General features: G+C 35.4%; 1 protein-coding gene across 1 annotated transcript; it reads right to left on the reverse strand.

The window, feature by feature from the left end:
- Nucleotides 1–1,143: 1,143 nt before the first annotated feature.
- LOC121372022 lies at nucleotides 1,144–9,069 on the reverse strand. Its single transcript, XM_041498267.1, has 5 exons — nucleotides 8,913–9,069; nucleotides 6,098–6,232; nucleotides 5,312–5,392; nucleotides 4,242–4,343; nucleotides 1,144–2,443 (listed from the first exon to the last, which is right to left on the reverse strand). The coding sequence occupies exons 1-5, from the start codon at nucleotides 8,919–8,921 to the stop codon at nucleotides 2,300–2,302; spliced, it is 471 nt and encodes a 156-aa protein (XP_041354201.1). The 5' UTR covers nucleotides 8,922–9,069; the 3' UTR covers nucleotides 1,144–2,299.
- Between the last annotated feature and the right edge of the window lie 4,662 nt (nucleotides 9,070–13,731).

The following is a 13,731-nucleotide window of genomic DNA, read 5'->3' on the forward strand; positions in this document are numbered from 1 at the left end:
GGCGAAAAGAATAAGTTAGCATATATACTATAATGTATACTACTCTGTTTTTAAGTTTGTTTTGTTTATCGACACCACTAGTGCACTCATAACAGCTAGGGATCTTTTATATGTACATTTCCTACAGGCTGGACAGCACATACTACCAAGCCTTTGATATACCAGTTGTGGAGCATTAATTAGGAAGAGAAAAAAGCCAATCAGATAAATGGGTCACATGATGAACTCAGCCCAGGCGAGCACTCTACCAACTGACTTAGTCAGACATCTTGTGGTTATATGTACAGAAATAAATTGCAGATGCCCCCAACCCCCATAATATGAGGCATAAATACCACAGATTCCTTTCAAATACACAGGATAGAATATAGCAAACCAGTTGGAGCAAAAATAAAAAGGGGACCACCAAGAGGAATCTATCCTAGCACATTCGAGGCAAACTCTCAAACCAGTCTGCACTTTGCTCTACCCAAAAGCAGTCGTTGGCAATTGTTTTACCAGCGGTCTTAATTAACGACACCACCGATTTATTAACCATTGGCTATTAGATGTCAAACATTTGACAATTCTGACATATGGTCTTAGAGGGTTTTCGAGGGGAAACCCGCTATATTTTTCCATTAGTAGCAAGATGTTTTATATGCTCTATCCCAGACAGACCAGCACTTACCATAGCCTTTGAAAAGTCATACAATACAACATTCAAGCAGGGGCCAACCCATCCACGCATTCTTTTGTCACCATGTTTACCTGGTCATATTCCGTTTTGATAAGAAATATTTTGTTTAGACTAATATGGTCACCCAACTATATACCCATCTTTTTAAAAAATAATCTCCAAAATTAATTTTGGTGATCTGATATTGTCAGTTTTGGGTCCTTTACACATGTACAGGAATTTAAAACTGCAAATGATCACAATTTTACCACCACCACCCCAAAAAAACAAACAAATAACCCTGGCAATAATATCGGATAAAAAAGGTTTGTAATTTTACACAAAAGTTGATATGAAATGAAACAATTCTGAAAATTAAATATCTTGCTTACTATCAACTTATTTAATGTTAGAAACGGCAATACCTCTAATCTCTCCTTTTGACCATGCCATGTTGAGACAAAAACTAAACAATTTTGTTTTTTTAAAAAGTAACAGTTTATTACAAAAACACATTTAAATCATGAATCAGAATATATTAAATATTTGTATGGCAATATAGCAGGTATATAAATAATTTTTATTTTTTATTTTTTTATAACATTTATCAACTTTACAATTCCTCATGCACATTAGTCCTAATCATTTATAATGCATTTCTCTTAATCTTATTATGTAACATAATTGAGTGTTTTAATAAATTGTGAAATAATAAAAGGTTACCATTATTATTATTAGGCCACTCACCCACACAGCTTCAAATATCCTTCCTATAGGCATCTTGGTGTGGAGTTTTAAACAGTATTACTGCAGAAAACCACATAGCTTCACCCCCCCCCCCCCCTCCATGAAAGTACCGTCTTCTTTTTTTTAAGTGTCAAAATGATTTTGGGCGAGTGGGAGATATTTCATCTATTCATGACATTATTATACTTGTCTGTAAATTTTATAAAATGTGTTATACAAATTTTAATAAATACATTATAAAACATATTGCAGAATGTTTTTATAAATACCAGTGGCGTATTGCACAGAAGCTAATCCCAATCTACAAATTACAGAAAGATCCTGCTATCTGCTACAATGTGTAAAATGCTACCTGTGTATCATAACTGATGGGGTTTTTTAAAGGGATATCACATATCTGTGAAGGTTTTTCACCACTGAAGCAGTTCTTGCCATGCACTACAGACACTGCAGAGCTGACCAAACTAATATCACAATACACTTAACCAGGGCTCTACATTAACACTTGCCCAGGATACGTTTTTTGGGGTAAGGCAAGTTGTATATTCTATTATGTAATATAAGTCATTTGAAAATAACATATTGAGAAAATGCTAAAAATATTCATGAATGCCGATTATGGTTTTTTACTTGAGCGAATGTTTTGCTGCTCAACTCTTTCAAAAGAAAAATAAATATTTGGGGAGGCACTAGTCCTATAGGACAAGTTAATGCAGAGCTCCAACATATTCATACGTAAAGTGTGTTCATTAGTAAACAGCAATTTTCTAAAGCTTCTTCTGCCATTACTTCCACACTTTTCTTGCTTACATCTCACTGTGCTCAGTATTTTTTTTTCTACACAGCCTCCTACTTTCGATCACAATGAACATCAGTAACGTATGTTTGAAATGGTCAAAGAACAAAATCAACGTTCACAGAGTTGCCATCCTTGACGTGAACAACATGTGTCTGCTGTTGTCCTGTTCCCCAGATTCCAGAGCTGACGGCATAGGTTCCTGGGTTAACTACAATGTGAACGTCTTCAGATCTCTGCAACTAAACAAATTAAATCAAAACTATAAGAAATGTTTAATCATTAAAACAAAAAGATGAACGACTATACAAAAGCAACACGTAGGAAGTGTAATTTGGAGTTCATGATACACAGACTATGTAAGATAATGTCCACACACTCATATTGTGTTATAAATAGATGCTTTTTGCTGCATTCATGTAAAAAATAGTGAAATGTGAGAGTTCCAACAGTGAGATTGCACCTCAAGTACAAACATATTCCAGTGTAACTATAGCTGAGCATAGGAACCAGCTTCAAGTTAAGTTCAAGTAACTTGAAGCTAACATCATACCTGGCCGTTAAAGGAGCTATCAATCTCACTCCCCAGTGAGATTGTGGTATGAGCTTGTGGAAATTATCAGCTATATTACAGAGTATGACAAATATTTTGATAAGTCACTAGCCACAGGGCTAGTGGGTTTGTGAAAACCACTAGCCCACCAAGATAAAGCACTAGCCCAAATTCTTGATCAATTATAACTGGATTTTTATCTAATTTTTGTAAGATTACACTTTTACGAGTATAACAGTAAAATGAAACAAACACTTAAATTATGTTGTAACTTTCAGTTTTGTCATGTTGTAGTTTGGTCTTTTGTCAAGTGTGATCCGTCGTCATTGTCCCGTTTTCGCTTTTGCCCTCTCCCGGGGAAAAATAATTGATTAAACTCATTGTTGGTATCTAAAACCACTATCAAAATAATTAAATTTAAATGAGGGTACGACAGTGTGACACACAGTAATAGATGCTTCAGAGTATTTGGTAGTGGGTTATACTTTTAGGGCCTACTATTCATGTCGCCAGGAATGGTACTGCCAATTACTCAAATACAGGGCATTATCCCATGTCAGACCGATATCAAAAGAATAGAACGGCGACATCTAATCCGTTGTTAATTGATGAACAAAAAAGGTATTATCTTGTATCGGCAGCTGTGAGACATTATCCAAACGTAATAGGCCAAGCCGAGTCATTGCATGTGCGGTTATAATTAAACTGTTTTCCTGGTTGCCGATAACCATATGTAAGCGAAGTGTTAAATTAGAAAACAAAAACACTGAAATTCAAAGCATGACTGGGGTTTACGTGATTGAGAATAACCTGTCGTCGCGATTGGTGATTTCCAAGTTAGCCTAAAACATAATTATGTGCGAGATTAACTACCACGTGACGTGTCCAACCAATCAAAACACACATGACATTAAGACTTCTTTCCTGTGCCAAAAACTTGAAAGGGAAAAGTAAACAATGCATGCTGTAACCGTGACGATGTAGAGATAGCATGTTACTGCAGTTTGCAGACCTAGTTCAAGTGGATTATTATTATTATATACTGATGGTGTTGTTGATATTATTCTATGACAAACGTCACAATCAAATTTATTAAATGAAATTTCAGCCTGCGGGCTAGTGGTTTTGCGTTTCTCACTAGCCCGAAGTTAAAAACCACTAGCCATGGGCGTCGGATTTGTCGAACTCTGTATATTACTATAATACATCTATAGGGCACTAGCCAAGGCTTCTGTGAGAGTTAGCGACTTTCTCAAACATTTGTCAAATACTGCATCACTCCCCTGAGTCTATTTCAAGAAGAGTAATTTTTAACTTCCTTAGCATGTAAATTTATATGGTATCAATACAGTAATATCCTAAATGGCTCCCTATAATCTATGTAAGGGGAACCATTAATAACTTTCTTGTTTTTTTCAAGTTGATGTGTGTAACATATTAGTCATAATCGACAACATGCATAAAGACTAGTATGGTCGACAACTCACAGGGTTTCCCTTGTTCTTGAACACATTTTCTGCATTGTGAAATCTCCTGCAGTGAAGATCGTCATACTGAGACTTGCACTGGGAAGACGTTTTGTAAAACCTCTGAAAAAAATAAATAAAAATGTTTACCCCAATCAAAACTAAACTTTTTGCAAACAATAGGCCTCACTATATCTTGTTTTTTTATCTTGTAAGTTGGGCATTATAAAATAATGTTTTAATCATAATTCAGTTTTCAGCAAAAAATTATCTAAAGAAGTTTGACTGTTCAAAGGAAAAACATTCCATGGTACAATATTTTATGCAAACCAATGTTCAGTTCCAGTATCGGTTATGTTACTTTAAATTAACATGAAGCCTGCCAATCATTTACATGCTCTTAAATTAAAAGATGTACACTTGAGGATCACCTACACTTACTCATGTATTTGAAAATTCCATATTTGCTGACATGCAGCACAACAATAGTCAATTAAAAAATACTACCTCGTTGAAAAATGAATTGGACTAAAAAACATTTGAGGTACTTAAAGGGACTGTCCTGATTTTGCAGCCATTGTAAGATGTTTGCGATAACAGAGCCTTGTTGGCGCCTACTATTTTATACTAAATACATGTTCTTGTTTAGAATACCAGTGTCTGTATATTGAATGCATTTGTGGTCGTATACTAATGTTGGTAGCAATCAGTTTTTACTTTAATTTGTGATATATATTTTTTTTGTACGTATGAAATTATTGGGAGGTAAAATCTTGTTTGGGTTACTACAAACATTAGGACAACACACATTGTAAATACAGACACTGATATTTTATATAAAAAAATGTATTTAATTTGTATGTTACGTCATCAAAACGGCTCTATTAGTTAGAAACATTTTACAATGGTTGTAAACTCAGGACTGTCTCTTTAACTGTGATAGTAGTGTCTTAGGGTTAGGTAACTTTCTTGCTATGCAAATGTAATGAACTTGATGAATGATCAGTTATTTGGGTAAAAATCACATGTCAAGTTGACTCTACTTCCAGTTACCAAAGATTTAAAAATATTATCCCCCTCATTCCACAAACCTTGCACTGTCGTGTTGTGGCCGACATATACTGCAACACTGATGCAAATGCTTCATCTAGCGTCGTATACACCAGAGGGTCCTGAAGACAGAACATAGGTTATTTTCACATTTTGAATTTTTGGTATTATGCTGAAGAAAATACTGCTAGCTTGAGAAAATCAATAGGTTACAAATGGTAATTATTTACTACACTCTTCGTACAATGTACAAAGCATATCTGTGGATTACAGGATGTTAATTATCATTCAAAGTAATCTGTCTGAGAAAAGTAGATAACTATACAGATCTACTTAGACTAAATAGAGTAGAAACAACTGAAAGAATGAAAAGCACAGCATTGGCAGGGCTAGCTCTGGATGGTCAGAAAATTTCGCCAAATTATCTCACAAATGCTAAATCTATACTATTTTTCAACAAAATAACAATTATTACACACATTTTGTTCGCCAAATTAAAATAAAATGTGCCAAAAGTTCCTAAAATTCTTGGCAGAGCTGGTCCCAAAAATATCATCACCTATCACCTACTAATAAACACTCTTGGATCAGTTTCATGAATGTTGAAAAATATCAACCAATGCTTAAAGCTGTCCTGTATAAATAATAGTTTTACTGAAGGAAAACCAACACTACATTGTAGGTATGTATGAATATTTAAAAAATACATTGGCCACTGGTGTCAAAGGTAACTATGTACACAAATTAAGTGATTAATTACCAAAATAATATAAAATTCAAACGTTAAATTAAAACATTGTGTAAAGAGAGAAATCTAAAATAATTACCTGAATAGGATTCTTGCCCTGCTCCTTCTCACTGGGCCAACAGACCTGACGTGATGCCGTTCTCTGGAGCACCTCCTGACCCATCCGTGTGGCGCGCTCCAGTGTGTTCTCTGCCCACACACCACCAACTGGATGCTGAAATAATGAACTTGCCGTAACAAAAGCCTGGACATTGTTCTGAATGATAAAATTTACAGGCCACATGCATATTTTATAAATAAAATACTTTATGTTTGTGACTAGTACAAACACTGCAAGAAAAAACCTGTTATCTCTATCTGAAATCTAGACTGATTCAAATATAGGTTTTGGGGTTTCTTCTTGTAAATGTCTTACTTTTAGTTCAATGTCATGAATGGACCTGAATACGATTAAGACTAAGGCCAGCTTTCCATTAACACAATTCTGTGCTTATTTTATTGTGCGCATATCCACGCATTACTATACAAAATTTGAGGTCATCGAAGTATACTTTTATAGAAACTGTGTTTTTGGAAACTCATCGCTTGGGTTTTTTTCCAGCATGCTGAATGCCATTCACATGGAATCGTGGAAAAGGTACTATGTAAATGCATCAAATGTATAGATAAACTTGCCTGTAAAATTGCTTAACGTTAAATGGAAAGTGGGTCTAAAAGTCTGTGGTGGTAAAGGTAAGGTTAATGTTGAAAACTTTACCAGTCTTATTATTAAGCCATTGTGAAAATGAGGAAAAACTCTTTTTTTTTTTTTTTTTAAAGTGGTCACTTTTCTGATGAACAGGTGGATGTACATTCAGGGCTTCTAGAATTTTTATAAAATCCACTAGCCATGGGATCAGTGATTTTATAAATTTACTAGCTACGATTAAAATTTCACTAGCCCTACTTTTCTTTTAAGTTAATACAATTTTACTAAATAATAGTAATAATCAGATATGTCACCTAAAGAGGCAAACGGAGCTTAAAACACTAACATTAGGAGGTTGGGGCGAGGGCAGGTTTTCAAAAATAGACTTAACTGCAACATTTGACGGAAAGAGTTCCGTATGTTCCTCACTATTGGGGTATTGAAATTGCTTAATGTTAAATGGAAAGTGGGTCTAAAAGTCTGTGGTGGTAAAGGTAAGGTTAATGTTGAAAACTTTACCAGTCTTATTATTAAGCCATTGTGAAAATGAGGAAAAACTCTTCTTTTTTTTTTTTTTTTAAAGTGGTCACTTTTCTGATGAACAGGTGGATGTACATTCAGGGCTTCTAGAATTTTTATAAAATCCACTAGCCATGGGATCAGTGATTTTATAAATTTACTAGCTACGATTAAAATTTCACTAGCCCTACTTTTCTTTTAAGTTAATACAATTTTACTAAATAATAGTAATAATCAGATATGTCACCTAAAGAGGCAAACGGAGCTTAAAACACTAACATTAGGAGGTTGGGGCGAGGGCAGGTTTTCAAAAATAGACTTAACTGCAACATTTGACGGAAAGAGTTCCGTATGTTCCTCACTATTGGGGTATTGAATTAGCCATATGAACTGGGTATTGCATTAAACACTACAAACGACATAGTGCTAGGCCTGGATTTGAACTCCAGACCATCGGGACTGTAGCCGAGCACTGTATCCACTCGACCACGCAGTGGATCAACAAGTGAAACTGCATTTTAATACTTATAAATCTCATAGGTGTATTTTGACGGAATGAACCGAATGTCTACGGAATAAAACGAAGATTTAGTCCCATGTTGCCTCATTCTGTCTTCTGTGCTATATTTCTTCCAAAAGCACCATCAAAAGCAACCTTATGGAGGAAATTTTACACAGAATAGTCAAAATGTCTAATTTTTCAAAGGCAAAACATAGCGATGCTGGATTACGAAATATAAACATTATGCTGGTTTTATAGAACAAATTGTTTTAAAATATATTGTATATAACTATCGCTAAACTAATTCTAACAAATATTTCTTTAAAATTGTTATGAGGAACATAAGGAACTTTTGCCCATTTGACTTTCTTTTTTTCACTAGCCATCATGCATGACAATATTAGTTATTTACTAGACCAACATTGAATATCACTGGTCATGGAAGTGGAGCTACCATAATCTAGAAGCCCCGTGTACATTAAGATGTTTGTCAGATAATGCTAATTATCAGTGAATAGGCCTACTTCATCTGGCATTTTACACAATTATTAAAAAATCGGCAAAACTTCTGAATGTTCCAGTATTCAGTTCTTTCTGGCTTAGGTTTAGGGTTAGTGATAGTTTTAGCATGCATGCTGGAACATTCGGAAGTCTTCCAAAAAATCATTCAGAATCAGTAGCATACATGATACAAAATAGCCATTAAATTCTCTAAATTCATAGAGATCTGTTCATTTTGTAATTAATACACTGTTGGAAAATAATGGTGTTTTAAAATTTAAACTGACACCTTGGTGAAATTGTCTGCACAACCAGAGCTAGCCCTGAATAATAATAAAATAAACTGTCAGCTAGATCTGTCAAACTTTATAAATATGACTTACTTCCCCTTTGATGGAAAATTTCACAGTAAAAACATAAATGTTTGTTTCTAATAGTTCTAAATGAACGTTGTTTATTTAATAACAGGGGATTTTGAACACTGTTGATGGGGGGGGGGGGGGGGAGATAAATGAATTTGAACAAGTAAGTTGTGTAGTAGCCTGCCATGGCTGTACAATTTATAAAAAAATGTCCAACTTCAAGTGACGACGTCGATGGTCATGCAGCAACATGTTGAAATAAAAATGTAAACATTTACGCACAAATTGTTAAAGTAAAACACCAAACAAAGAATAATCTTACACATGCCATTCTTTGTTAACTTTTGAGTGAAATGGAAAAGCAAAGTTAAACTGAATTAGCTAAAAATAGTAAAATACTGAAGACAAGTGATCTCAAAACACAATTTGTTTTTTGCAAATCAAATAACCGAGTACACTATGGTGCTGACCTCTGGTGACGAATTAATTTTCTTCCTTTGGATCTTCCTCCTCTTAGAGCTATATTTGCCACTTTTTTGGAGACTTATCAAGAACGACCAAACCATAAATTGACAAAATTGGACAAGACAGATGTTTTGACAGTGTTATTAATGCGCTCATGAGTCACTGTCAGGTACTTTGCAATTAAGAGGACTATCACTTCCCAGAACACTAAACAAGTACACCATTACTAGTTAATTTGCCTGTAGGAGGACTGCCACTATCAAAACAAATGTATCTAATCCTGCACAGAGCTCATTGAAAATTTAAAACATTTGTGTTAACATCAGTGATGGATCCAGGGGGATGAATAGGGTGGCTAGCCACCCCTCCCTTCCTGAACAATTTTTGTTATGTTCGTTCCAAACATATACCGTTACTTTCGTTTTGTTCAGGAAGATGCAAATAAAGCCATTCATTTAGCGAAAATAATATGCATCGCCCTCTTGTCAATCAGGTGTACAATTGAACCGAGTATGGCTTGCATCGGTAAGGACAAAATTAAATCGTCTTCTATATATTTTGGTGTGAATCAGGAAAACGGAATTATTAATTAGGAATTAGATCCTCGGAAATCAATGAAATAACGCTCTAAAATATCCAGGTTCTCTCCATCCCAATCCAGCCACCCCCTCTTATTATTTTCTAGATCCGCTACTGAACATGCAGTCAAGACTGCAAACAGTGATGGTATTAGGTGTTCGCGAAATCTGAGCATATCCAGCCCCACCAGTGGCACCTACCAGCTTAAGTGGAAAACTTGTCGTATACTTCAAAAGTTACTTAGAAAATCGTTAGAAGTTAAAACTGTGATCTGATAATAAATCTGTATTGGTAGGGGCACCACAGGGGTCAGTATTGGGACCTCTCCTGTTCTTGGTTTATATTAACGATATTGTTGACAATGTTAGTTTTAATATTAGATTATTCGCCGATGATACTTCTCTTTATATTACTTTATTTGATTATGCTTTGGGATATCGTACAATGAATTAAGATCTACGCTTGATATCAGACTGGGCAAACAAATGGCAGGTTAAGTTCTCACCTGGAAAACAGAATCTATTACCTTTTCAAGGAAAATTCATTCTCGCACCCAACAAAATTTGTAACCTATTTAGGTGATTAAAAAATAAAAGACGTTAAAAATCACAAACATCTTGGTCTAACATTTCAAAATGATGGGCAGTGGCATTGTCATATTGAACAATTGATTACAAACGTTGGCCCAACGATAAATTGCTTCCGTAGCCTGAAGTATTGCTTAAATAGGAAAACACTATAAATATTCTTTATAAATAATATATTTTACCGGTATTCGATTATTGTGACTACATATTGGATAACTGTATTGAAGGTCAAGCAGAAATATTGGAACAATTTCATTTGGATGCTCTTCGAATAATTTGTAGTGTTGTTATAGGCACTAACCACAATAAAATCAATAACGAAACAGGATTTATTCTTTGAATCCAACGCCGTAAATTTCATAAAACATGTACTTTTTATAAAATGATTAAAGGTATGACTCATAATTATTTCTCATCATTAGTGTCCCCGACAGTAATGACAGCGGCAAATTATCCCCATCGAAATTCTGATGAATTGAAAAACATTTGTACTAGAACGGAATTGTGTAAGAACTAATTTTTTGGTGTCAGCAACGGGACTGGAATGCCCTTGATATTAATATTAGAAAGTTAAACTCTCGCAACAAACATAGGCGTACGGGCTCCCATTTTTGTAGGGGGCTAGGCCGATTTCTTCCAGAATTAATCAAACGTGCCCGAATCTGACTTACAACGTTTATTCATATTAGCATTACTCCCAGACAGCTATATATGTCTGCAAACGAATCATCACGCATTTGTACATGGGTTACACCTAATATTGTGGGTAGAATGATGGAAATACGTGATGAAATGTCTTCAGACCAGCTCCTTCTGCTCGAATTTTCTATTGTTTTTGCCCGAATGTCAGAATTTTTTCCAGGACTGGGGATGGGGCAGTTGCTCCCCGCCCCCCGCCCTGTACGCTTATGTCAAGAAATTTAAAAAGGCAATAAGTCTACTTAAAAATTAACTACATAAATACTTTCTAGAATTTGGATAACACTCAAACCAAATAATCCACTGTAGACTCCGTTCATATTACAGTGATCTAAATGCCCATATATTTACAGCACATATTTATGCTAATCCTTATTTTAGTCGTGGCCATCCTTTTGAAAATGTAGTCCACGTTTTGTTCAAATGTCCTTTGTATGATCATATTCGCACAAATGTTGGGGTTTTTTGTTTGTTTTTTTGTTTATTCTTGATAATGAAGCAGTGCTATTTGGAAACAAGGTTTATCCATCCGAATTTAACTTTAAAATATTTCATCATCTTATCAGAGCGATTTACTTTATAAATTATGCATGCTGTTATAATATTAGTCTGGTGCACCATTTGCATGTTTCACTTCAAACTCTAATTATACATAATTTACATCGAGATAACGACTGCATATATGTAGCAAGTTATAAGACTGTCTAATGGAAGCCACTAAGCTTTGTTGATGTCACTAGCGACAGTCTCAAATATTAGCTCTTAAGTTAGGTGGGAAATATCTGGAAGAAACACCAGCAAGGGATTAGCAGCAAGGGATCTTTTATATGCACCATCCCACAGACAGGATAGTACATACCACGGCCTTTGATATACCAGTCGTGGTGCACTGACTATTACGAGAAATAGTCCAATGGGCCCACCAACGGGAATCGATCCCAGACCGACCGCGCATCGAGCGAGCGCTGTACCACTGAGCTACGTCTCGCCCAAATTAATAATAAAATCTGAACGACAAAACCGTTATCCGTTATCATAAACGTATCTTTTCACAGTGTAGAGTCGAATGGGCATTTGGCAAAATAGTGGTTGATTCCACGAATCTCTATCTAATTCCCTTGTCCATTGGAGGAGAACCACTCCCAAGGACGTACTTTACTGGACAATATATCTCTTTGACCGCCGCAAAGAGAACTGCCATTTCCAGACTAGTTTACTAAATCAAATATAGCATAGGACAAAGCTCGTTGGAATAAATACAGCTGTGATGACATGCACTCACCAATTACTGTCAAAACAGTGATGATTTCAGGTGTTCTCGAAAGATGTCACTTCATCTAAAATGATGAGAAATAATCGTGCAAGAGTTTCACCAACGAGAAGGTATGCACAAGTTCAAAATATGAAATAGTATCAGGCATCATTTTGGTCAGTGATGCATCGTATTTAATAGACATAGCCTCCAAATGTCTACTATAAAACTTACTGAATGTCCTCAAGAGTCCAGGAGGACAAGATAACCCCGATATAACAACTTCTGTGCCATAATGACATGGTGTTTGGAATTTGCATACAATGAGCATGGCCGAAGGTATCTTAGAAGTTGTGATAAGTAGAAGCCAAAGGCAGGAGACAAAATAAAACCTAACAACAAAATGTTTCCTATGTTTTTACAAATAACAAAATGTGTCAACAACTGAAATTAAGGCAGTCCCACGCCTCATAATGTATTCTATCGGCCTGCCACAATCCAAGTACCATCGAGCAGTACCTTCACTGATAACTATATCATAGCATGAAGATGTATAACGCGTTTTTTAGGAGTAGACATAATGCTATTTGAGTAAGCAACTCTTTTGGATACCAGACACAAACTACGTGTATTTATATTTCAGATATCCAGTAACAAACCATATTTACCAGCCTCCGTGGTTTAGTGATTAGCCCAGTGATTAGGTACATGTACTGGGTTTGCATTCCAATACTGGCTCCCACTCCGAGTGAGTTTTAACTTATTTCTGACTATCCACTAACAACGAATCATTATCCAACTGTCATGAAGAAACCGACCAGACAGCACAGCTCCGAATGTGCTTGAACCTTACTTGAATGTAAGCACGGAAATCAAGTTAAACTAAAAATAAAATACCCGATACTGCCTCGGACGCAGTCAGTAACAAGAATTCAAACTGCCCAGGGTGGACATGCCGGAATCTCTTTTGGATACAGGCATGGGAATATTGTGTGGATTTGGATCTTGACATGAAATTTGAAAATAGGATGGACATTATTAAACATATTAATATATAGCCGGATGTATGGCTGCTTAAATAGTATGAACACCGCAGACCAGATGATAGGCGTTGCTTTTTGACAGCTGGTGGTCACTGCAATAGGTATAGGCGACATCTGTTATTTGGACTCTAATTTTTATCCATTTTGCTTACTTCCAAAGTTTCATGTTATTTTATTATTATTATTTAAAAAAAATTATTTATTATTTTTATTGTTATTATTATTATTTAATTTAGTTTTTGTTGTTGTTTCTTCTGCATTCCTCCACTGCAAACAATTGACATACATGTAGTTTATAAATCATAATTTGATGAACAAAAACAACAGGAACAGCAGCAGCAGCAGCAGCAGCAGCAACAACAGCAACCACAACTACAACAACAACAGCAGCAGCAGCATCAATAAAACACACCCTCCCACCCTCCAAAAATAAAGAAAGAAACCACAAAAACAAAACAAAAACAAACAAAACCAACACCCTCCCACACACAAGAACTATATTAAGAAAATAATATC

This window comes from Gigantopelta aegis, chromosome 4, assembly GCF_016097555.1.
Source record: "Gigantopelta aegis isolate Gae_Host chromosome 4, Gae_host_genome, whole genome shotgun sequence".
Taxonomy (NCBI): domain Eukaryota; kingdom Metazoa; phylum Mollusca; class Gastropoda; order Neomphalida; family Peltospiridae; genus Gigantopelta; species Gigantopelta aegis.